Below are 25658 nucleotides of genomic sequence, written 5' to 3' on the forward strand. Positions count from 1 at the left end.
CTCTGGACCCGTCATGTATCTATCATCAACCAGAAAGGGGCCTGCAAAGTGATGAGAGAGACCCTTAGGTGATGAAAGAGACCCTTAGATTCAACACCAGTTACGGACTTGCAAGGTCAGAGTGCTATCTGTTGGGACTGTGGGATTTGCTCTGCCCAGAAACACATGTGGTATCAGCAGAATATGGTATTATCTCACCCACAGCCAAAAAACAGGTCTAAGAAACAAGGGGTAGAAAGGTGTTAAGGTTATCATTAATAATCTATTTTTAAAATTGTGTTCCTAAGACTCAGGCTCTGCTGGCCTAACTGGCATAACATGTATTATTAGAAAACACATTGAAATTGGTGATCATTTCTAGATGGTTGGATGTAAGATCATTTTATTTTTTGTCTTTGTCATTTTATAGGTTTTTCCAAATTTTCTAGAATATTATTTTATATTAAAATACAATTACTAAACAAAAAAAGGAAAAGAAAAAACCCATGTAGCTACAGAAGCAGCTTTTCATTGAAAATGGCACATAAGTAAAGCAAGGAGTTGTAATGAATGCAAGTTGTTAACAAAATGAGGTAAGACAGAGGAGACCCGGTTTTCCATTTTCTTGGATCGCAGTTACTACGTAGCTCTCCAGAGCCATTATGGAAACATTTGAAATCTGAGCAAGCCTTCATTTCCTATTTGTAAAATGAAGATAAGTATGTATCTCATCAAGTCTGTAACAGAACACCCTAAACTGTGACATCGCTACAGGCATGAGGTATTATACTGTGGGTAGGTGCGTGTCTGTGTGCTCCAATCTTTCAAAAACAAAATGAGAGTAAAAATTTGTTACCTTTGGATTAAAATATCTACACGACTGTGGTTGGGAGCCTCCAAACAGGGCTATTCGGTAATCATGTTTCTTTCTCCTGGGCCTTGTGCCTTCAACCAGTTCCTCTCGATCCTCTGGAGACAGGAGATGATACCTCATTCCACCTGTAGAAAAATACACGGTGACTCTTCAAGGACTTCAGGCACTTTAGTGCTTTGGAAAAAATGAAAACAACTACAACCAAATATAATAGGGCTTTTATTCCTGTAACTGTTTTCCTATCATCTCTCCACAGCATTAAAGGAAACAGTGAGGGGGAAGAGGCAAGAGAAATGAATAATAAGGGTCTAAGCCCAAACCAATTTATTATTCTCGGTAATCACCATGATGATTGCCCCACCCACTTACTACACACCAGTGAATTATCTGGCTCTTTAAGCAATAGCTCTCAAAATAATTACTGAAATCCAGATCTCCTAATCCAGTGGTTCTCAATCTTAAGTGTGCATTAGAATCACCTAGGAAATCTCTGAAACTACCTATGCTTGGTCTCTACCACAGACCAATTACATCACAATCTCTGGTGTCACTGGTATTCTTACTTAAAACGTGGTTCAGAGACCAGCAGCTTCAACATCTGGGAGTTTGTCAGAAATACTGAATTCCAGAATCTACCCCAAACCTACTGAATCTGCATGTTTAACGAAGTCTTGAGGTAATTCAGATGCACATAAAAAACTTTCAGAAGCACTGTCTTAGATGTGTCTAAAATGCAGTGAGGATTCAGAACTATTGTGATCTAATACGATCCTTTAGCAATTCCCTGATTTTTTTCAAGGGGCCACTTAACAATTAAAAACTTCTAAGGTGTCATTTGAAGTCGGTGTGGGAAAGGTAGATTGTTCAATAAACAATGGTAGACGATATGGAGAAAAAAATTGTACCCTCGACTTCATATTTTACACTAGAGTAAATTCCACGTTAATAGAATATTTGAATATGCAAAAAAACCTCATAAACATACTAAAAAATATATAGGATGGCTTTAAAATAATAGGCCTAGATTGGGGAAGCCGAAGACAAAAAACACAGAAGCCATGAAAAAAATATTCAGACTTAACTGCATAAAAATTTAAGTTAGATTACAACATGGCAAAAAAACCCACACAACAAATCAAGACAATGACAAGCTAGAAAAATATTTATAAATCATAGAAAAGACAAATATAAAAGATACCCTATTAATTAATAAGATTAAGACGAGTAACTAACAGAAAATTAGTATCTGAACACAGTTTACAGAAAAATAACTAACTACAAACAACTCTTAAACATACGAAAAGATGCTCAAGTGCTCCAGTTAGAGAAATACGAATTAAAACCATAGTTTTCCACTTATCAGATTGGCCAACATCAGACTGTCTGGAACACAGAGTGTGATAAATGTGTGGGGAAGCAGCACCCCTCCTACATTGATGTGGGTGGGTACACACTATCTGGAGGGCAATACATGTGATCCACAAAAATTACAAATGTGCACACCCTTTAGCCAGTAAGTCTCCTTTTAGGAGTTTATCAACTAAAGTTCACTGTTAGGGAAATGGTTAAAAAAATTATGGTAAACCCAGACAAGGGAATATTCTATGTGGCTGTTCAGAAGAATGAGGAAGGGTAAGTATGAACACATAGAATGATCTCTAAGAAATAATGTGGAAAGCAAAAAAGCAAAATGTAAAAGACTATACATTGTGATATTATTTATATATTTAAAATATCTATTTTTATGCATATATACACATATTTATATATGTAATTTACATCAGCATGTGTACAAGGACGTCTGTGTATGCACAGACTCAAGACAACCTTTGGAAGCATATACAAGGTAATAATGGTAACTTTTAGAATAAATGAGGGAGTAGGGAACAAAGGTATCAGGGAGACTTACTTTTCACTATATACCTTTTTATACCTTTTGAATTGTACATGATGGGTAGTATTCCTAGGCCAAAAAGGAACAATTCTCAACACATGCAAAACATTTCTGTTCCTGAGGTTGTGTTGGGCCTTTATGAGAGGGAGAAGACAGGTTTAGAGAAGAGCTTGTGAGTGGATGAAAATCATCATTGATATTTAGCATTTCCTTCCATGTCAGAGTTTGAGTAGCAGCCCTGAGCATGAGGACAGCTGCAGCCTCTGCCTCAGGGCTCCAGTGCCCGCTCTAGGTCAGGGCCCTGCGGACTCCCGTAAAGGGTCCCATAGTCGGCCTGCACCGATTTCCCTGCAGTTCAGCCCAAGGACTGAGAAGCCCACTAGCATATACAGCCTGGCCCTGTAATTTTTATAATTCACTCTTATAAATTTGATTCACAGATGAAACCAAACATTTAAGAAAACATTTCAAGAACAACAGAAACAGAAAATAAAAAAAATTCAAGGGTAATACAGATAAGAAAACGTCAAACACACTATACTCATAATGCTACTTTAGAATAAGATATGACAGACATGAAATAAGAAATTAAAGAATAAGTAAAAAGCTCACAGAGATTAAAAATAGCTGAAATAAAAGTATTGAAAGAAAAATTAGGGCTATTTCCCAGAAGATAGAAAAAAGAGGCAAAGAGGGATAACAAGAAAGATGAGAAAAGATTAGACTCAATCGCTGAATAATCAATCATACTACCAATAATAGAGGACTGAGAAATCTGTGGCTGAAGAGAGAGAGAATACCCAACATAAATTTAAAAAAAAGAAATGCACACCAAGGTACATTATCATGAAATTTCAAAACATCAAGGATAAAAACAAGAAAAGATTTTAAATGTTTACAAAGAGGAATAAAAAAATAAATAAAAAGATCACACTGGCACCAGATTTCTCAAAAGTCACAGTAGAAGCTCGTAAATACATAATGGAGCAATGCCTTCAAAATGCTAACTGAACATGATTTTCAACATAATTCTATGCCCAGTTTAACTATCAATGTCATGGTAAAATAAAGACATGAGATTGGTGAAGTCTCCAACTATTTACTGATCATATATATATACATATATATGTGTATGTGTATATACACACATACACACTCTTTCTCAGGAAACTTTGGGGATACATTCCATCAAATAGAGAGAATTATTAATAGAAAGGGGAAGACCTAGTGTCCAGGAAGGCAGTGTATCTAACACAGGAGAGGATGAAAGGACATCCCACGACAGCAGGGAAGGAAAGCCCCAGGACAATGTGCCTTAGGCCTGGAGAGCAAACAGTCTCTATTGAAATAAGCAGAAGAAAGACTCTATGAAGGATATTTCCAAGAAATACAATAAAAACAACAGATTGTTTAATTATATTTTATTAATTGGCATTTTACAGATGTGATGGGACTTAGCCTGCAAGTTAAGAAAAACTAAGGGGGCAGCCGGATGGCTCAGTTGGTTAGAGAGTGAGCTCTGAACAACAGGGTTGCCGGTTTGATTCCCACATGGGCCAGTTAGCGCGCCCTCCACAGCTAGATGGAAGGACAACAACTTGGGGCTGATGTGCCCTGGAGAAACACACTGTTCCCTAATATTCCCCAATAAAAAAATTAAAAAAAGAAAAAAGAATAAGTAAATGAAAAAAATGTGACAATTATCAAGTCTAGCTACTACCCACAGTCCTCCCACCCCCAGCCCCCCAAAAAGAAAAGCTGTTTGAGAAAGAGAATGTGATCACAACATACTGTTCGGCTAAATAAAACAAATGAAACACTAGAAACAAAGTGCATGAAAGCTATTATACACAAAAGGAGACAAAACATAAGTAATTTTCTTTTTTTACCTTCTATCACCCATGTTCCCATAACATAAGGGCTGAGGCTAAGTCCCTTCCAGACAAACAGCTGAGAACCCCAATAGATTAATTATCTGCAAGAGCAAAGTCTTGAATGTTTTTCCCTGGCTACTGAGTCTGATCCATTCTAAAGGGTTTTAAGACCCAGAGAAACTGGCTACATGTTCTGGGTATAAATGGATATTAAGGCAACTTACTTATCACCATCTTAAGGCATTCAGGATTGTCTTGAATAAGTGGTTCAGCTTGCACCGTTTTACTTAAGAAATTCTTTGATATAAGAGGAAACCTGACTTTAGCAAGGATATCAACCATAAATGGCTGGCGATTAGGTTCATCATATTTCAACCACCTGACTGCGGCATCATACACCTAAGGGGGAAAAACAGCATAGTAAAGTTCTTTGATGGCAGGAACATTTCCAGTTACCTATATTTACTCTCACATTGAAGGGGGAAACTCTCTTAACCACCTATTCCCAATATTTTATTCAGATACTTGCTTTCATCACTGAACACTAGCCCATAATTTCAGAACAGTTCACACACTGCTCTAGTGATTCTTGTAGGTAATATGTTTTTTAGAACTAATTATTACTACATAATGTAATGACAGGGAAGATATTGAATTTATGATGTTTTTAAAACAAACTCTCACTTCATTTTTGGAAGGAGATATGCTGTACATTTCTACTGAAAAAAAATCTGTTGGTCAATGATAGTTTCAACAGATTTGTTCAACACACAGTTTCAACATTCATTTGGTAACAGGAAAACAGGTTAATTTCCTAAGAGGCTTTCCATCCCAAAAGATATGAAGGTCACCTATTATTTAATTTTATCTAATATTCCTGACTTATGAATTGATAGACTTATCTGCTTTCCAGAAACTTTATAATATACAAAATCTATATATAAAAAATAAATTACAAAATATTTATATAAGAATTGTTTTTCAAAACAATACTGCAGCATTCATTTAACTATACCAAACAAGTCTAAGTTATTAACATAATCTGATTAACAAACCACTGGTTCAAACACACTGAAAACAAACGTATTATTTCATATACATATACATCTACCACATAGATGTTAAATTAGTTAATTTTGAGTTGGTATTAATAAAGCCTAAATTCTGATCTCCCTGAGTTATTTTTTTAAATAAACTTTTTCTTTAGGATTAATTTTAGATTTACAGAAAAGTTGCAAAGATAGTGCAGAGTTCCTAAATACCCTGCAGCCAATTGTTAAAATGTTACAGTAGCACGATACTCTTGTCACAACTGATGAACCAATATTGATACATTATTATAAACTAAAGTCTATACTTTAGACAATTTCTTTAGTTTTTATCTGATGTTCCATTTTCTGTCCCAATCCCGTGAAGGATACCACATTACATTTAGTTATGTCCCCTTAGCTTCTTTTAGACTAAGACAGTTTCTCAGACTTTCCTTATTTTTGATGACTTTGACAGTTCTGAGTTCTGGTCAGGTATTTTATAGAATTCCCCTCAATTTGGGTTTGTCTGATGTTATAGATTTTTGTGGGGAAGGACCACAGAGGTGACATGCTGTTGTCATTACATTCTACTGAGGATGCCTGGATCGACATGACTCCTCACTGATGATGTGAAACCCTAGGTAATGTCTGTCAGGGTTCTTCAGTCTAAAGTTGCTTGTTCTTGCCTTTCCATACTGCATATAAGTCAGTTCATTTTGATCACAGAACTGAGTTTTTCCCTTTTTTTGTCTAGTCAGGTCCTCCAGATCCACCCTGTGAATTTGCAAACTAACACTCTGGGCCAGGAAGAAAACTGGACGAAAGAACATGGCTCCGTGCACACCTTTTATCTTTAGAACAAAAGTAACTCAAAGCCTGTGATCTTCCAGTACCTCTATTAGTTTCCCATGGGCGCTGCAACAAATTACCACAAACTTCCTGCCTTAAAATAGAAAAGGACGTGAGACTGAAAACAGGGATTAAGTGAATGTCTGCGTATTAAAGTGCTACCTCTCCTCACTCCCAGACCGCCTGCACCCAGCTTACATCTGACAGCGGATCTGACACTTGTGGAGGTCAGAGTCCAAAATGGGTCACACTGGGCGACAATCAGCATCAGCAGGGCTGCCTGAAGGCTCTCGAGAAACCATTTCCCGGCCTTTCCCCGCATTTGGCAGCCCCTTCCTCCATCCTCACAGCCAGCAAGGGCAGGCTAAGTCATTCTCACCTGGCATCACTCTCACACTGACTCTTCTGCCTCCTTCTCCCACATTTAAGGATCCTTGTGATTACCTTGGGCCCACCCAGATAATCTCATCTCAAGACCCTTAACTCAAGCACATCTGCAAAGTCCCACGTAACACGTAAGGGAACGTGTTCACAGGTTCTGGGGATTAGGATACGGACATCTTTAGGGGAGGCACTGCTCTGCCCACCATGCTACCCAATCGCTTTACCTCTACCAAGTGACCTCTCTCGCATACAGCCAGCCCTTACCAGCACCCAAGACTTACGTTTGCTATGAAACAGACTTTGGAATACTCTGTTTAATGCAAAAAAACACATTCACTCCTAATATGTTTCTTTTCCTTGCCATGTATCCAAACAGGAAGTGTAAGAAATCAATCACGACACTTTAACAACAGAGAAAAAGAAAGGGGAGGAGGGAATGTGGTCACCTGATCCTCTGCTCTCACAGTCAGAGTGTCCTGGTTGAGGAGATGTGTAACTCGCTTGACATCAAGTTGAAGAAACTCATCGGTTTTGTAAACTTCAGTAAAATGCTGATGAATAAAGTCATCTGCAGTCGCTTTCAATTCAGGGCAGTCCAGACACTCTGCAAGCACACTTATGCCTAAACACAGAAAGAAAGCGAACAGAAAATCACTTCTGAAAAAACCAAACATACACTGAAGGTAAAGTATGACCCCAGCAAAATGAGCCTGTGTGAATTTCATTAATCTGGATTCTCTTCTGTTCCACTGATTTGTCTATTCTTATGCCATCTTATGTGGGACTCATTTTGACAGTTTGTAGGACAAATCCCCTTCAACGTTTTTTCAAACTTTTCTTATCTACTGTTAAACATTTTCTCTTGCAAATTAATTTTAAAGTAAGCTTTTCACATTCTACTTAAAAAACACACAAACAAACCCTGATATGATTTTAATTAGGACTGCACTTAATTTTTGGATTACTTTGTGGACAGCTGACTGTTCTGCAATCTGGGGGAGCTCTACTTAGAAATATGACATGTATCTCCGTTTAGATGTTTGTTTTTTTTATGATTTTCAATATAATTACAATTCTCTTCATAGAAACCCTATAGATTTCCCATTCAGTCCTTTCCTAGCTATTTTATTTTCTGTTTGGGAGGGAGGTTATTAACTGGTTATTAATGTTCTATATGAGGAGACTGCAAATCCAGCCCACATCCAGCTGTAAAGTTGCAATTAAGAACGTTTCTGACTTTTAAAGGGCTGTAAAAAAAGGGGGGCAGGGGAGGAAGAAGGAGGAGGATGAAAGGAAGAAGAGAGAGGAAGAGGGGAGAAGAAGAAAGAGGAGGAGAGCACTAAGAACCACATGTGACACATGGCTCACAAAGCCGAAAATATTTACTATGTCACCTTTCACAGAAAAAGTGTGCCAACCTTTCTAATAAAACTATTGATCACTGTATGTGATCTCCCTTCAAAGTCATGAGATGAATTTTTTTCAGTTCATTATCTTCGATTTTCCATGTTTCAACATCATGTTGTCTTCAGATAATGAATTTTGACTCTTTCATATTTATACCATAAAGGTTCTTGTAACTGATGCCTGCTCATGCACTTGTCGTTTTCCAAATGCACTGAGCAGTCCACAGCATGGAAGGTGTTGAGGGCGAGAGCCTGCTACATCTGACCACGTATGCTCCCAGCAGGGGGATGCTGTTTTCACCAATAACCAGTATTTGGTTACGGGCTAGATTCTGGCAGTTGAATTTGTTACCATTATGCAAGCCAATTAAATATCATGCAGATCAATAAAATATGAATGTGAAAAGAAAGTTGCTGTTTCTATGAAAACTAATCTTAAGGTTTAAGACTGAACAAAGTTCAGATTTAAACAAAGTTCAAATTAGGGATGACCAAGGCAACGGTTAAGATCCGGGAAAATACTGCGAAGTTCTAGAGGGATTTTGGAGTCAGACTCTGTTATTGCTTTTCACTTTTCCTCCACCTGTTTCTTTTGACATTCCTACTTCACATTAATGTCTCTGTAACTTCCTTCCATGTCTTTTATCTCTTCAGTAATCATTTCCAATTCTTTGTATTTCTGTTTTGTATCATGAGGCAGTTTCCTGTTTGGTCTTTAGTTTGATTTTTAGGTACATCCATTCTACTTTTCAATTCAATTGAATTTCATGGAAAATCATGGTTGTTTTCCCCCTTCAAATGCATCCTTTCTATTTTAAGTTCTCTTCCATTTCTTACACTAAATTTGGCTATAGGAGCCATTCATCTTGGCTGTTTAGCTTGATTTTTTTTGTGTCCCTCAAACTACTGTGTTTCCTTTTACTTTGTACATCTGATCTTTACCTAATGCCATCAGCTGCCATGGATTCCTTCAGCACTCATGGAAGTCAGATTATTGGGATCTTCTGGGCAGCAGAGAAATGCCAAATGATGAAAATAAAACAGGAATTCTTCAATCCGCTATCAGGGAGAGCCACGTTCAGGGTAGGTACCTCGGGGCTGCAGCAGTTCCCCGAGGTACCTACCCAGTAGTGGCACTTGGCTCAGGTTTTGCCCCTGTATTTGCCCCAGGCTTACCCAGAGAATCAGGCTCCCTTTTAGCTGCTAGGCTGTCCTTCCTCCCAGCTTTGTCATCCATGATGACAGAAGGCGTCCAGAGGTAAAACTCCTAAAAGGTCTCAGAAGCCCCGCAGCCTACGATGTGGTTAGCACAAACTTGCTCCCTGTTCCACGCGATCCTTTCTACCGACACTTCCATTCCCTACTTGAGCTGCTTTTCTTTCCAGTTGAATCACCCCAGTAGGAAATTTAGACTGTTAGTGAGTTAAGGAAACATACTTAAGCCATCATCTTTCAAAAACTTCTCAAAATCCCTTTATATAATAAATTTTGTGAGAATATTTACTTAAATAAGGGAAAATAAATCTCAGCAATATAATCTTATTGATGAACAGAGCCTCAAACTAGGGATCAGAGAGATGGAGGGACTCATCCCAGTGTCGACTGCATAGATGGGATTAGAGGCTGGTCTTTTACTTCCTAATACAGGAATCTTTTCACTATGTAGACTGATCGCTATTTTTTTTTTCTTTCTTTCTTTTTTTTTTTAGTTCCATCAGTTTATGCACCTGCATAGCTATTTCCTCTCCTGCTCCATCTGGTTCAGTTCCTTTTCTGATAGCAGACACAATCTCATTCCCAACCTCTTTGACTGGCTTTTATCCCTCCCTAAGATTTATTCTGTTTCCTTTCTACCTGCCTTCTAAGATCTTTTTCTCTATATTCACAGTGGGGTTTTTTCACAATGCCAGATGGAGTAATGAAACTGTCTTGGAGGGGAGCCTAGAAAAGAGGGGGCACAGGAGGCCTGCAAACCTTCTCATGCATCTCCAGGAGCCCTTTGCCCCAGCCTCTGGCTTCTGTCATCAGCACCCCTCACCTTCTCCCGTGGCTCAAAAATGTTTACATCGACGCGATTCCCACGCCTCTCTCCACTGTCCTTGATTCCACTTTCCTTCCTCTCTGCTTTCCTAGCACTCCTACCCTGATCTTCTTCCCCTCCGAATCACAGCGAGAGTAGGACAATGAAATTACAAAGATCTGGATGTTCATGCATGTGCCCCTAAGGCTGGTCTTACAGTGGAAAGCATACCACACACCACACTCTGGAAAACTCTGATCAACTTTCTCTGCTTCTCCTGACGTCAGATACAAAGCACTTTCGTAGTGGCTCTAAAATGGAATATAATCTGGGAGTTTATGTGTTCTGGCGTACAACAGTCAGCTCATCTGACGATGTGGAGAGCAGCACGGTGTGGTGGGTATAAGATCACCTGCCCACCAACTCAGCTCCGCATCCTCGCTTTGTCACCTCAGCAGGTGACATAACCCCAGTTTCCTTATCTGCGACAGACCCTAGTAACCACAGCGCTTCGACAAAGGCAAGCATTCATGCTTATGTTATCATATATCACACCGCCACCACAGGCAAGCCTGGCTCCTGTCCCAGATAAACAAAAACTCATTATTAAAGCTATTTTATGTTTTGGAAAATGTTGATACAGTATTTAAAGAGCTTGTTGCTGCCCAGGCTAATACGCACCTTCCTAAGTTCTTCCTAGAATGTATTACTAGAAAAACTTTTAGTGGGTAATGTCTTTAAGGTTAAGTGAGGGTACTGATAACCAAGCTTTTTTTTTTTTTATTAAACTATACATTAAAGATTTGATTGATTTTTCACGTAAACACGATTTCTTACCAAGACAGTTTGAAGCATCAACTTGTTCTTTCAAAAAATCAACACACATTTTCTTCACGGGTTCGATCTGGTACTGGTTTGCCGCATCTAATAAAGACTGAACGTTGTTGCTATTCACAGAAATTCTGCAAATAAGTTAAAGTGAATATGAATTTCCTACACCATTTTTTATTATTTACATAATGTTCCTGTAGAATGTCTCCTGCTAGCCTCTGGAATTAAGCAAAAAACTAAACTGCTCAGTCCTTCAATGGGCATGGCACAGGATCCTCAACCCTCCCTCCACCCGCCCCTGCAGTTTTTCATTCTAAAGAATCTGGAACGTATCTATTTGTTACACTGCTTTGCCACAGTAGATCCCAACCTCGTTCCTCCACGACAGAAACGACCCTCCCTAACTTACCGAGCCGTGTAAGCAAATTCCACAAGCTGTTCAATAATGTCAGGCTCAGCATCTTTGAGTTCTACTTCAAAGGACTTTGATTCCAGCATGTTCGCTAAAATGAAGGGAAGAAGCACAAATGGCATGAGTAGTACCACTGAGGAACCAGGTCATTCCAGGAACATGTGAAATATGCAGAAGAATAGGACAGAGATCTCTCTGGAAGAAAATACCCCGGAAAGCTCAACATTCCTATAATAAAAGCAAATTAATTCTCCACACTTGAGATGTGCCTTAAATTAAAATAATCTAAGCAATTAGTGAATTAGTGTACTTCTTTTAAAAATGCCCAAGAGAACAGCGAGCCATAAAACTAGATTTAGTATTTTCCCAACTCCTAAAATAATTCAGTAGCACTCCTTTAAATTGGGCTGAGCAAAATACCTTGAAGTAGCTAGAAGAAACCTATGAGAACAAAGACAAGTATATATATATTTAGCTCCAGCTAGCAAAGCTCTCATCCTTCCCCAAAACCCTGGCAGGGAGCCAGAGCACCAAAGAGAAAACTTGAGGCAGATACATTATATAACCTGATAAAGCTCATAAAACGATACCAAGTAGAGGAATCAACATTCAGACCCAGTTCTCAACTCCAAGTCTAGGGTTCTTTTTAGTAGGATATGCTATATGCATTTTTCCTTTTTATTTACTTTAACTTGCTAGATAAAGTGTCATAAGATTTCTCTGATCCATTGCCTTTCAACCTGAGGTTGATAAGAAAACTCCAGGCATTCAAGTAGAAGCTAGTATATCTCCATCAATAAAGACCTTGGGCCTTTAGGACTAAGGAAAAGTCATGTTTCCTTTGATTAATTATCACCATGACCATTGCTCAATCTCTTCACTGTTTCCTGGGCTTAATAATTTAAGTCATTTAAAAATTAGGAAAAAATGGCAGATTTTCATTGAGACCCACATCTTTCTCATAGAACGAATACTATGTTTGACCTTAAGATACTTACTTGTGAACATTAAGTTAAAAAAATGACTGGCTGCAGCAAGAACAACACGGTGAGCAGGTATTTTTCTTTCCTGGACCATAAGGATTACATCACACAGTGTTTTCTAATCAAGAGAGAAGAAATAAAATTAAAAGGGGGTGGTTGGGCCTGGCTTAGCAAACATATAAACCACATGCTTGTCAAATGTTTCATCTCTATTTTCAATTTAAATCCAGTCTTTTTTCCAGCACATACGACCCGTTTAGGAAGCACTTACAGAGTTGCTGTCATGAGTTAGTTGTATCGAAATTTGGCACGAAGCTTCCCAACAGTCAGGTAAACCTTTATAATCAGCAAAGAAGTAGTCGACTAATACTTCAGGGAAGCCATTTTCTTTTTCCTGACGCAGATTCTATGGTATTTCTCATGGTGAAATTTTTACGGAGACATTAAACGACATAAGGGCAATGTCCTTGATGGTTTTTCAAACACAACAACTGATTTCTTTTTTAATTGTCTATCCCTGATAAAGTTCAGAGTGCTCCTGGCATTTCCCAAGAAAGTAGGCTTCATAGATCTGACTTGAAACTGAAACAACCCAGAATACAGATGAACCGAACGTCCATTCAGCACTTTCCTTAAATAACACTTCTCTCAAATGCAGTTCTGACAGGAGCTGGATAGCAGCCACCTTTAAATTGTGATTTCTTACCAAGGCCAAAATTGTGTCGCTCTAGATCTGAAAGAAGGCAGATCTAGACTGAAGACTTAAAATTTAAGTATTTTAAGGGAAAACAGAATATTAAAGAAAAAATTTAAGGTTTACTGGAACACTTAGAGATGATTTTCAAGTTAAAAATGAGCTTTTTGTCATACAGAATTTCAATTTCTTAATGAAGTTCAAAATATAATGTACAGGTAAGGCTCAGAGAAAACTTGGAACCTAACGTTAAGCATTCTTTTAGGTACTGGGAATATGAGGCAAATATTTTCAGAGTAAAAAAAAATTATTACTCACATATCTAAACAATGGCTTAGTAGCTCAGAGGATATAGCATTTTGCAAATTTTAAGAATTTTGCTGAAACTACTAATATAGTTTCTGATAGATAAGTCACCACTATTTCTTACTTTATTACTCCATGAATAAAAATTCAAGCAAGATGAAAATGGCTAGAATGAGAAAGGAAATGGGCCCCAAATAATGGACTAAAGAATGAACAAAATTTCACTTTTACAGCTTATTTGAAGATATTTAAAATAAAGCCTATAGATTATTGCCTAGAAATTATACGCAGATTACTTACAGTTAAAGCTATTGTTATCCCAATCTTGAATTTTAAAATTTTTACTTCCTTTTATTTGGGGAGGGGGTTCAGAGTAAGTATAACTCTCAGGTGATCTTGCCAGATACCACACCAAAAAATACCTACCAGGTCGCAAAACTAAGTCAACTATTTGGTTACCACCCAAAACAAGCTAATCATGTTGCTTAAGAGAAAGGAAGAGAAGAGAAAGGGAGAAAGGAGGAAAGGAAGGAAGGAAGGAAAAGAAGAAGGAAAAGAAAAAGAATACTGACAGAATACCAAGCAGATCAGATAGGGCAGGGATCTATGGCTGCTGATGGGAAGTTCCAGAAGATGTAGAGCTAAAATGTAGCAAAAAACCTTTCCAAGGCAAAGTCAGCAGCAGTGAGTTTTAGTGGAATGCATTTAGGCACTGAAGGAAGTTAGAGAAATCAGGGAGATCTTTGTACAGTGATTTAGTATTGGTCTAAGATTAATCTCCAGCTGAATATTAATGTGAATGTGCATGGGGGGTGGAATGGGAGAAATCTTTCATATCTAAATAGTACATTTATTTGACTGTACTACAATAGATCAGTAGGTTTCAACCAGAAATGGGAGTGACCTAAAGAGAGAGGTCCCTCCTGCCAGCAATCATCTGGGGAAGAGATGTATCCACAGGGAGAAAATGGGAAGAAACAGAGTGCCAGGTATTATGAGAGGTAACATGTTGACTGGATAAATCAAGAAAAATAACTCTTGCAATTTCTCTATGTCCCCCAATATTAGTCATACCTTTGTATTTATTATTTTCAGCTTTTGAATCTTTAGTCACTTATAGACAGCATAGATATTTGTGTGACTGAGTCTGAAGTTCTCATCATGTAAGGTTATTTTTAGTTGGGTTTAGTTTAATCCTTCATATTTATTACTGATAACTTATGTTTCATCTTACATATGCCATCTTCTTTTATGCTATTTATTATGCTTCCTTATCTTCTTTTTTCTTTAACTGCCAAATGCTATTTTGGTCATCTTTCCTTTGCACTTTTTTCTTCCTTTGGGACTTACTTATAGATCTGTCAAATATTTGCAAATTGAATTCAACTGGATATTAGTCAAATATTGTTTGAGGAATGCAAGGGGCATTCAAGAAAAATAATTCTATTAATGTAATTCATCATACCGACAGGTTAAAGAGAAAAACTTCATGTAGAAACACTTCAATAGATAGCAAAAGGATGTTTAATAAACTTAGAAACTCATTTCCTGAGACTCTTTAATAAAGAAAATGGTATCTCTGTATACTGAAGGCCATTCATCAGAAATCAATAGCAAACATCACAGGAGAGGCATTCTCCTTCAAACTTGAAACAAGGTATACATATCCTATCACTATTTTCATTCAGCATTGTTCTGGAAATTTTAGCCAAATCAAGAACAAAGAAGATATATCAACTCAACATTCGTAGAACTATATGAAAAGTCAGTAAGATGGCTAGACACAAGAAATATGGAAAAGCAATGAGCTAATCTATATGTGAATAATAAGCCATTAAGAAACACAAATTAAAAAAACTCAAAGAGCAGAGCTAAATGAAATAGAGAACAAAAAGACAATAGAAAAAATTAATGTGACAAAGACCTGGTTCTTTGAAAAAATTAATAAAATCAACAAACCCTTGGCTAGACTCACTAAGATAAAAAGAGAGAAGACACTAATTAACAAAATCAGAAATGAGAAAGGGGAAGTTATCACGGACACCACAGAAATACAAAGGATCATTCAAGAATACTATGAAGGACTATATGTCACCAAATTCAATAACCTAGAAGAAATGGACAAGTTCTTAGAAACATATAGCCTTCCAAGGCTGAACCATGAAGAACTGGAAAATCTAAACAGACCGATCACCAGTAAAGAAATTGAATCAGTCATTAAAAACCTTCCCAAAAGCAAAAGTCCGGGACCAGATGGCTTCACTAGTGAATTCTACCAAACCTTCAAACAGGATCTAATACCAATCCTGCTCAAACTCTTCCAAAAAATTGAAGAAGAGTCAGTACTCCCTAACTCATTTTATGAGGTCAACATTACCCTGATACCAAAACCTGGTAAGGACAACACAAAAAAAGAAAACTACAGACCTACATCTCTGATGAATACTGATGCAAAAATCCTAAACAAAATTCTAGCAAATCGAATACAACAATGCATTAAAAAGATTATTCATCACGACCAAGTGGGGTTCATCCCCGGGGCACAAGGATGGTTCAACATCCGCAAATCCATCAATGTGATACATCACATAAACAAAATAAAGGACAAAAATCATATGATTATATCAATTGATGCAGAAAAAGCATTTGACAAGATACAACATCCATTTATGATTAAAACACTTAATAAAATAGGTATAGAAGGAAAATACCTTAAAAAAACTCAAGTGATAACAGCAACAAAATAATAAAACATCGAGAAATAAACCTGAGAAATGTGAAGGATCTACATTAAGTGGGAATTTGATAAAGATAATATTTCAAAAATGTGGTGAGAAGGTGAAGTACAGATGATGTTTAGGGCAGTGAAATTATTCTGTATGATATTGTAACAGCAGATACATGCCATTATACATTTGTCAACACTCATAGAATGCATAACAGAGAGAACCCTAATGTAAACTATGGTTAAAAATAATGTAACAACATTGGCTTATCAATTGTAACAAGTGTACCACACTAATGTAAGATGTTAATAGGGGAAACTGTGGAGGTGGGGTAAGGGATAAATGGAAACTGCACTTTCTGCTCAATTTTTCTATAAACCTAAAACTGCTCTGAAAAATAAAGGATTAATTTGAAAAATGGAGTGAGACAGATAATTGAAAAAAACAATGGTATTGGGATAACTGTTACCCTTTAGGGGAAACATTCAATTTCTGGCTCATAATGTACTCCCACTTCCTCTGGGGAAGGTAAGCACTGGAAGTTTTAGTCCTTTTCTCCATCCATCACTGGCGGAAGAGCAAGAGTATGGTAACGGTCACACAGAACGAGGCCTCCGGGTTCATTCATTCTTCTCCCATAAATCTGCCCCCAAAGTGGACCTTCCCTCCTTGGGGACAGGCTTGCCCCTGGAGCAGGAGAGAAGTGTTCCGGTTCCTCAGCTGCTCCACCTCAGATGGGTGGGGAAATTTAGTTCAGAGGAGAAAAAAGAGGAAGCCCAGTTTTATGCTCAGGTTAAAGCCATGTTCTCCAGTCTGTCGTCACCATTAGTCTACCTGTCTCCTGTGTCTACTTCTCAAATGTTTAAAGCCAGCAGTAGAAGAGGACCCCTCAAATCCATATGCGTAGATATGCAAAGTACCCCAGAGGGAGACAGAAACTTTGGTGGTGCTTTAGTGCCTTCAAGCATTAGGGGCTTTTGAGGGAAGAGTCCTTTGGTTAGGAAAGACTCACCTCAAAACAGGCAAGCATTTTAGGCATGTGTTGGTGGAATGACCTTTCTGCTCTAAGGAATGCCAACAGGCAGTCAGGTTTCACAGCACCATATGAGGTTCTAGCTTTTAACAGTATGTAGTGGCAGTAGTATGAGGCATGCAATCAGCTGTCCCAAATTCTACTCTTTATTGCATCCCAAGGAGAGGATTGAGGAATGACTGACTAACCTTTGGATTTATGTAGCTTGTCAACAAGGTTCTGCAATCAGTCCCTCCCAGCGTGATTTCAAGCTGGCCCTGGGTATAAATACCTGAGCAGACAGTAGATTCAACTATAGTTGAGTGGTGGGTTTAAATCGCTGAAAAGATAAAGGAAAATGGAGCCCTTATTATATGGGGGTAAATCATCTTTTTGGATTGAGATAGTAGAAAAAGCCTCACCAAAGCCGTAATAAACCCAAAGGCTAGAGAAAAATTAAAAAGGCCTCTTTAGGAACCATGTTTGTTCAGAAAAGCTAGAAAAACAGCATTGGACTTAATTAAACATACATATAATCACAAAAAGGCAAGTGGGAAAGTGAAAGGAAAACAAAGGAAGACATTTATATTAATAGAGAAAAAAACTGGGATTTCCTTCCTTAAGGGAAACATGTAACAAGTTAGGCCAAACAGCTTTGAAAGGGAAAGGAGATACACTTTGGTATAATTGCTCTTGAAAGATAAGACTACCAAAGAGTTGTTATTTATTCAAGGAACGTGATATGGGTCAAAATGATATAATGGAGGGAGAGAAGTAAGAATTCAGCAGATTAAAATGGTTCTCTCAGAAAGCGCCTGGATCTAGGACATTTTTGTAAGATTCCTCTTAAAGCTAAAGGTAAGAAATCAAAAGCATAATTAGAGGACTGCCCTTAATGACCAAGACAGTTATAAGAAGTGATTACAGTAAGTTCAGATAGGTTTGAAAGGTAAAAGGAAAACAAACCAGCAAGACTATTCATGACTTTATTATAGTAAATAATTTGCAAGGTCAGATGGGTGGCAAGACATGAAGGGTACAGGCTAGAGTGCGACATATCTGGGAAGTTTGTGGAAATAAGACCTGAAGGGAGAGAACATTCAAGGTCACATTCAAGGGAAGCCACGTAACTCAGACATAGTCCAGGCCTAAGTCATAATAGATGCTGGACTTCCCCATCATTGGAATTACCTCACTGAGGTTGGTGAGAAATGGCAGTAACTGAATAATCCTGAACAACATGCAACTCTCATTTTCCACTAGAGCAAAGTCTATAAAAGAAAGGCACTAGAGGAAGAAGTATGTTAGCAAAACAAATATCTGGGCCCAAAGGGAAACGGAAAGAAAAAGAAAGGGAGCAATTCTGATCTAAACAACCTTAGTGCTACACAATATTGAAAGGAAAGCATTCAACCTAAGCAGGCTAACAACTCCACTGGGGCTGCCTGCAAGGAACAAAGGGACACAGCCCATTTTGACACAAATAAGTAACGGAAAGGAATGCGTTTGCTACCACCAAGTTTCCAAGGCCTGCAAAAACCAAATAATGAGAAAAGGCAAGGTTTTGAGGAGCACACTGTATATAGGCCATATTGGTCCCTATGGGCCTCAGAGGAATCTATTAAAGGTCATTCTCTAGGTGAGACAAATAGAAAAGAGAAAGGATTAACTGATATGAGGAACTTAACAGCAAGATACGACCAAAATGGGGACACAAAGGAGCAGAACCCCCGGAAGGGTTAGAACGAGAGACAATGCAAAGCCACAAATTCTGTTCCGTGCCTGCTACAAAGGTGGCTCACCCTTGGTCTGCACCCTCAGCCTCAGCCGCTGCCCCTCTGCCAGCGTGGACCAGGCGCCACCTCTGGCGGTGGTCCTTCAGGAGGCAGGGAGGGAGACCCGCGGGCCTACGCGCTCCATGGGGTCGGCATGAGGCGCCCCTGCCCTCCACGGATATTCCTGCATTGAGGGTACACCCATCTTCAGTGGGACCCGGAATTCCTGGAGAACTGCCTTTGTGAAAAGCTGGCAATAACTGCTTTAAATTCCATCTCTTGGTTTTCTTTTTTGTTGTGTTTCAGAAGAAGGACAGTCACATGAACAGCTTTAAGAAGGAAGAGTTTGCCATTTCCTCGAGGAAGGCTTTACTGCTCAAGACATTCTGGACCAAAAAATTAATAAAGTTTCTTCTTCCAATGATAAGGATGCCTTCTACGTTGTGGGCCTGGGTGACATGCTACAGAAACATACATCCTGAAATGGTTTAAAAGCTCTGCCTCGGGTCACCCCGTTTTATGCAGTCAAATGCAAGGGTAGCAGGACCAGAGTGAAGACCCCGCTGCCACTGGGACAGGATGTGATTGTGGCAGGAAGGCTGAAATACAACTGGGGCAGAGTCTTGGGGGGTGTCTCCAGAAAAGGATGATCGACACAAATCCTGGCAAACAAGTGTCTCAGATTAGATACGCTGCCAATAACGGAGTCCAGATGATCACTTTTGATACTGTGTTTCCTGGAAAATAAGACTGGATCTTACATGTATTTCCCCGAAAATAAGACTGAGTCTTATATTAATTTTCGCTCCAAAAGACACATAGGGCATATTTTCAGGGGATGTCTTATTTTTTCCATGTACATCAACCTACATTTATTCAAATAGTCATGTCATCTTCTGGAACATCATCATAACGTACTAAATGTGTTCGCCTAGCTGACGATCTTGACTGGGGCTTATTTTTGGGGTAGGTCTTATTTTCGGGGAAACACGGTAGTGAAATCGAGTTGATGAAAGTTGCCAAGGCAAATCCAAAGGCAAAGCTGGTTTTGCGGATTGCCACTGATGATTCCAAAGCCACCTGTCGCCTCAGTGTTACATTTGGTGCCACACTCACACAGCAGACTGCTTTTGGAAGGGGTGAAAGAGCTAAATATTGTGTCATTGGTGTCAGTTTCCGCGTGGGAAGTGGCTGTACTGATCCTGCGAGCTTCGTGGAGGCCATCTCTGATGCCAGCTGTCTTTGGCATGGGAGCTGAGGTTGGTTTCAATACCTGCTTGATATTGGCGCTGGCTTTCCTGAATCTGAGGATGTGAAGCTTAAATTGGGAGTGACTGCCAGTGTCACCAACCAAGTAGTGAACAAGCATGTGCCATCAGACTCGGGAGTAACACTCATAGCTGAGCCTGGCAGATACTATATGGTGTCAGCTTTCATGTTTGGAGTTAATATCATTGCCAAAAACTCATATTAAAGGAACAAACAGGCTCTGATGATGACGATGAGTCAAGTAAAAACAATCTATATGTATTACGCAAATGATGTAGCATACGGATCATTTAATTAGGGTTTCCAAATTCTTGCCATTTTGGAACCTTCAGGAATCGAGAACAGGAAATCCCAAGAATTTCCCAAGAATTCCCAAAATAATCTTTTTAATTTAATTTTCGTTGATCATCTGTAATAATGGCTGTTAACAATAAATGTGAATAAACAGAAAAGCCATAGAGAAGGTGCGGCAACCGGGGTTTGTGGCCCAGGGCACAGTCTTTCAGAGGTTTTGAGACAATCCTATATGTAAATGGTAACGCAAAACTTGAGTAAATAAAATTTCCTAAATGGAGGTCGATCAGAATTTCATGACCAGTGCATCTCTTGCCCTGAGCGCTAAACAGGGGTCACTACGGTATTTTGGCTAGGTTTCTGTTATATTTCAGGTTTTCTCAAAATATAAACAGTGTAATTAATGCAAACTTTATTTAACCAAACCTTACAGTATAGAGTGAGTTTTTACATACATCACACAATGTATTAACATTCCAATCTTATTTAAATATTTTATTTATTAAATTAAACATTAATAGATAACAAATTATTCATTTGAAAATTTGAAACATACTTCAAATAGTTTTTGTCATTTTTAAAACGAAACTTTAAGAATCATAGAGCATTAATTGCCCGATCAGACAATCGTGATCTTCGCTTTGTAACAAACATACTTGATGTGGAAAAATTTCTTTCCTTTTCTGTAGACGTTGGTCGAATTGTTATGAGTGCGTCTCAAAGCATCTTCAGTTTGGGAGTGAGAGAATGCGTTGCGTCATATAAGCTCATTTCCTTCCTTAGAGAAGCAAATATTGTGTCTGCATGCAGAGGGCTAGGCATTGATATCGAAATCGGTATTGCTTTAGTCAATTCACACTTCAGATCAGATTCTGATTTAATGTCAGAACTCTCTGTAAGACATCCTTTATTTCTTCTCTTGGAACTTCTTCTGCTGTAAATGTTCCTTTAAAAAGTCTTTCCATTAGTGACTTCGCCAACCGTGCAATTTCCTTCTTACTTGACAAGGCAAAAAATTCACCCTCTTCCATCTCACACAGACAACTAATGCTGCTCAAGTCCTTTGTGAGAGACACGAGATCTCTATTTCTGCGTTTAACCAATTCAAATTTTATTTCCTTTAAAAGCATTAAGAAAAAATTAAGAAAGACCTATATTGTGCAGCGAATACTTATAACTAAAAAGTGCCACCAAACATTATATGAGATTGGAAATTATTGTAATATTGGAATAAAATATTAGCAGTGCAAGTTGTTTTTAAATAGACTGACTTACCCACAGGAGCTGAGAGAGCCACTCACATACATCACAATCGTCAGCCACAAACAAACTGATCGAATGTAGTTAGTAGTATCAGCCGTCACTTTGTGAAAATGATTCATCGTGGAGAACAGAAAACAGTTTGTATTTACACAGAGAAGTATTTATTTTCACAGCCCAGGATTTGACTACAATGTCATCTTAAGGAACTACCTTCGATTTCCTTAGTTAGTTCACCTGAAGATGTCTTTGTAGTCAAATGCTGAGAAATGAATTGTGAAAAATAAATATTACTCTGTGCAAATACAAACTGTTTTCTGTTCTCCATGATCAAATGTGCTCGATTTACAAGAGCCAAAATTAGCTGGTCATGTGATATCTGATTCTGGTATTGCACGTGCCTGTCTGGTAACAGGTAACATTGTAACATAATGTAACTTCAGATGGCGATAAACAGGAAAAATGTCTAAGAGATACACTGTAAGTTTATTTCCCATGGTGGATATTACTGGGTTCAAGGAGCCGATTTTCCCAATTTCCCGACCAACTTTTCTCGGGATTCAGGAACTGGAAAGTGAAAAAAAAAATCCCGAGAAAAGGTGGGAAGGAATTCCCGCCCGGAAACCCTACATTTAATTGCATCCTCTATGATCACGCCCACATGAAACCCCTCTGCAGAAGAGGCCCAGACCAGATGAGAAGTGTACTCATCCAGCACAAGGGGACTGACGTGTGATGGCTTCCCCTCCCGCACATTGCTGCGGAGGGGACTTGCCCCGGATGCATGTGGGTGACTGGAGGCTCTTTGAAAACATGGGTGCTTACATTGTTGCTACCACTTCTACTTTCAGTGGATTCCAGAGGCCAACTATCTACTCTGTAATGTCAGGGCCAACATGGCAATGGATGCAGCAAACCCAGAACGGTGATTTCCCCCACGAAGTGGGGGAACAAGTGTCAGCATTCTATGTGTGTCTCGTGCCTGGGAGAGTGGGATGCAACACCACCCAGCAGCCTGTGCTTCAGCTGGTATTAATGCATAGATGCCATTCTTGGAGCTCTGACTGCGAGTGTAGCTTGATTTAAGGGATTTAGGGGAACCATTTCACTTCATTACTGCTAGGTTTGAAATGTCTTTGTCAGTAGGGTTGGCACAGATGGAACAATAGGGAAGACTAGGAGATGGGGTCACACTTATCTGTGTTCCCATGGAAACTATTTGAATAGTTGTTTTATGTGGATTTTTATTCACTTTTCAAACATGCTATTAAAGAGTGCCCCCTCAGCTGCTGCGATAAATAGCAATTGTACATTGGCAGAATGAGTCAGGAGCTTAGCATTGTGACCTGTTTGAAAAATAAAGTACCTTGAAATTAAAAAAAAAAAAATGTAGATCACTCTTCTCTCAAAAGGGAGTGAAGACTGTCACTAGACAGACTGCAGTCATTTCAGCACTGGGTAGCCAGGAACACAGGGTACAAAGAAGAAATAAAAATTCATCTTTAAATAGAAAGCAGGCTGGCAGTTGCCAGGGGCGGAGAGTGGGAGAAATGGGTGAAGGTGTTCAAAAGGTACAAACCTGCAGTTATAAGCTAAGTAAGTCCTGGGGATGTAATGTATGGCATGGTGAATATAGTTAATATCATATTGTATATTTGAAAGTTGCTAAGAGAGTTGATCTTCAAGTTTCTCAGCACATACACAAATTTATAACTATGTGACGTGATGGATATGCTAACTAAACTTATTGTGGTAATCGTTTCACAGTATATACATACATGAAATCATTATGTTGTACACTTTAAACGTATCCAGTGTTGTATGACAATTACATTTCAATAAACCTGAAAAAAAATTCATCTTTAAATCTGCAGGAAGGACAAAAGGGTAAAAAGGGAAACTCGTGCGACCCAGAAGCTGAGTAGATCTCTCTGGCAAATGTCTAACATTTTGTCCAAGAAATGTTAGATTGGACACAGTATGTCCTATGTCAGTGAAGCAATACTGTGCATGGATGAAGTTCCTGCCCTGTGTGGTAAGCTCAGGGTCCCTATCCGCCTCTTCATAAGTGATTCCTCCCAGTTGAGTTTATAGTCTTAGAGTCTATCAATTACAGACAGCCGACGCAGACTGGCAACCTATGAAAACAAAAAGCTGAGATTTTCTTTTCTTATGTTTTCTTTGAAAACCCTCTGTTCCCCCAGTAACCAAAGTTCCTGTTCTGTTTTTGACTGGGCACAACAATGTGGCTTAGGACTGTACAATAATGCGTCAACATCTGCACTATTTACTATAGAGATGGGAGCCTTGCCTGTATCTTTTCAGGTTTGTGGAGGTGGGGATGATGCTGTGCTAATCTTAAGAGTCCTGGGATCCCTTTGATATACTGAAAACACGTGGCACCAATTACCCTGAAATTGGAGAAATTCAGCTTTCGAGGTGCTAAACTAAACCTGTTCCAATGGAAGACGGCCCACGCTGCAGCTGCTGAAGAAGCCATCCTGACTCCACCCAAACACTGTAGCAAATGCCTTACTGTGAGACTGGGCAGTGTAAGAAACCAGGGAGAACAGACATTTGCAATTCAATTGCTTTCATGTTAATTTACAGGGAGACCACAGATATGGAAATCTAATAATAAGAGAGTTCGTAAGAGTCAAATTTGGGGGGATTTTATGTTGCTATTATAGTATGGAATTAGATGAAGTGCTTCAGGCTGTCGTGTAGTTCACTGGAGACCTTCTGGAACACTGCGAATGACATCTTGGTTGACAAAAATTTGAGATGGGACATGGAAGTGACCTTCAGGTCTGGAGTTAACTTAATAGATATCTATCCATTTCAAAACTTTCTGGAGTAAAAACTTAAATAATCTCCTAAAATGGTCTTCAGAGAATACACAAAGTAACAGTTATTGGTAGAGGAGGCCGCATCAGCATTTAAGATTGAACAAAGCGCTCTCCGTGCCTATAAGAAGACAGAGAACCTAAAAGACAAAGCAAACTTGGAAATAAGAACTTCCGGCTATTTGGTCCAGTAGGGAAGGGCTTTCCCGGTCACCGTGCCAGCCGGCCAGAGCTCAGGGCAGGACCCTGGGCCTCTCAGGGAGGGGCGCTGTCACCCCCAGCAGGCCTCTGGGATTCTCAACTCATGGAGTTTATATAAGGACCCAAATCCAAGCGAGACATAATAGAACATACTATTGACAGATGGGCAAGAACTTGGTAATCCCCACATGCAGTGCTTCTCTAGTAAAATCAAGTTGGAAAACGAGGCTTTGCTTGAGAAGCCAGCATAGGCCTTTCTACTCACCTCTGCATACCCAATAATCTCAGTTTTGGAATCTACATATTTACATATCCTGCAAGAAAAAAAAAAAGATGGCTGGGCCCAAATCCACCATAAGACACACCTTCCCTGTCCTGCTTAGCAGATCAAGACCTTAAGTAGAAGTATGTGTCAACAGTAACCAACCTCACCAGTAATGAACTAGCAATATTGTAAGTTCTAACTTAATTAGATTAACTTCTCTCTCTCTCTCTCTCTCTCTCTCTCTCTCTCTCTCTCTCTCTCTCTCTCCCTCTCACAGGCAAAATGGAGATCTGAGCTCAAGAGATTTCATTTCCTTTCCTTTGGGTAAGGTGAAGGTCAGAAATGTTCTCCCCTTCCAACGCTTTCTCCCTTTGCCCTCTGTACCCAACACACACACACACACACACACACACACACACACACACACACAGAGTACATTCTCCTTTCATAGAAAAGTTTTACATCAGTGGTTT

At 38.9% G+C, this 25658-nt stretch overlaps 1 protein-coding gene and 1 pseudogene across 5 annotated transcripts in view; one reads left to right on the top strand and one right to left on the bottom strand.

Moving 5' to 3' along the window:
* Positions 1-25658, bottom strand: part of KLHL7 (kelch like family member 7) — a 62089-nt gene that overhangs the window by 24457 nt on the left and 11974 nt on the right. For all 4 annotated transcript variants that reach the window (XM_081079922.1, XM_081079925.1, XM_081079923.1 and 1 more), the window contains exons 2-7: positions 12553-12655; positions 11552-11645; positions 11149-11273; positions 7332-7507; positions 4846-5020; positions 836-978 (exon numbers count right to left, since the gene is read on the bottom strand). In XM_081079922.1, the coding sequence (XP_080936048.1) occupies positions 836-978; positions 4846-5020; positions 7332-7507; positions 11149-11273; positions 11552-11645; positions 12553-12655 (816 nt within the window). The remainder of the gene's footprint in view (positions 1-835; positions 979-4845; positions 5021-7331; positions 7508-11148; positions 11274-11551; positions 11646-12552; positions 12656-25658) is intronic.
* Positions 18950-22916, top strand: LOC308510226 (ornithine decarboxylase-like; annotated as a pseudogene). The gene is made up of 4 exons: positions 18950-19013; positions 19390-19780; positions 20048-20593; positions 22481-22916. The product of its transcript is annotated as an ornithine decarboxylase-like (transcript).

This window comes from Rhinolophus hipposideros (assembly GCF_964194185.1).
Source record: "Rhinolophus hipposideros genome assembly, chromosome: 18".
NCBI lineage: Eukaryota > Metazoa > Chordata > Mammalia > Chiroptera > Rhinolophidae > Rhinolophus > Rhinolophus hipposideros.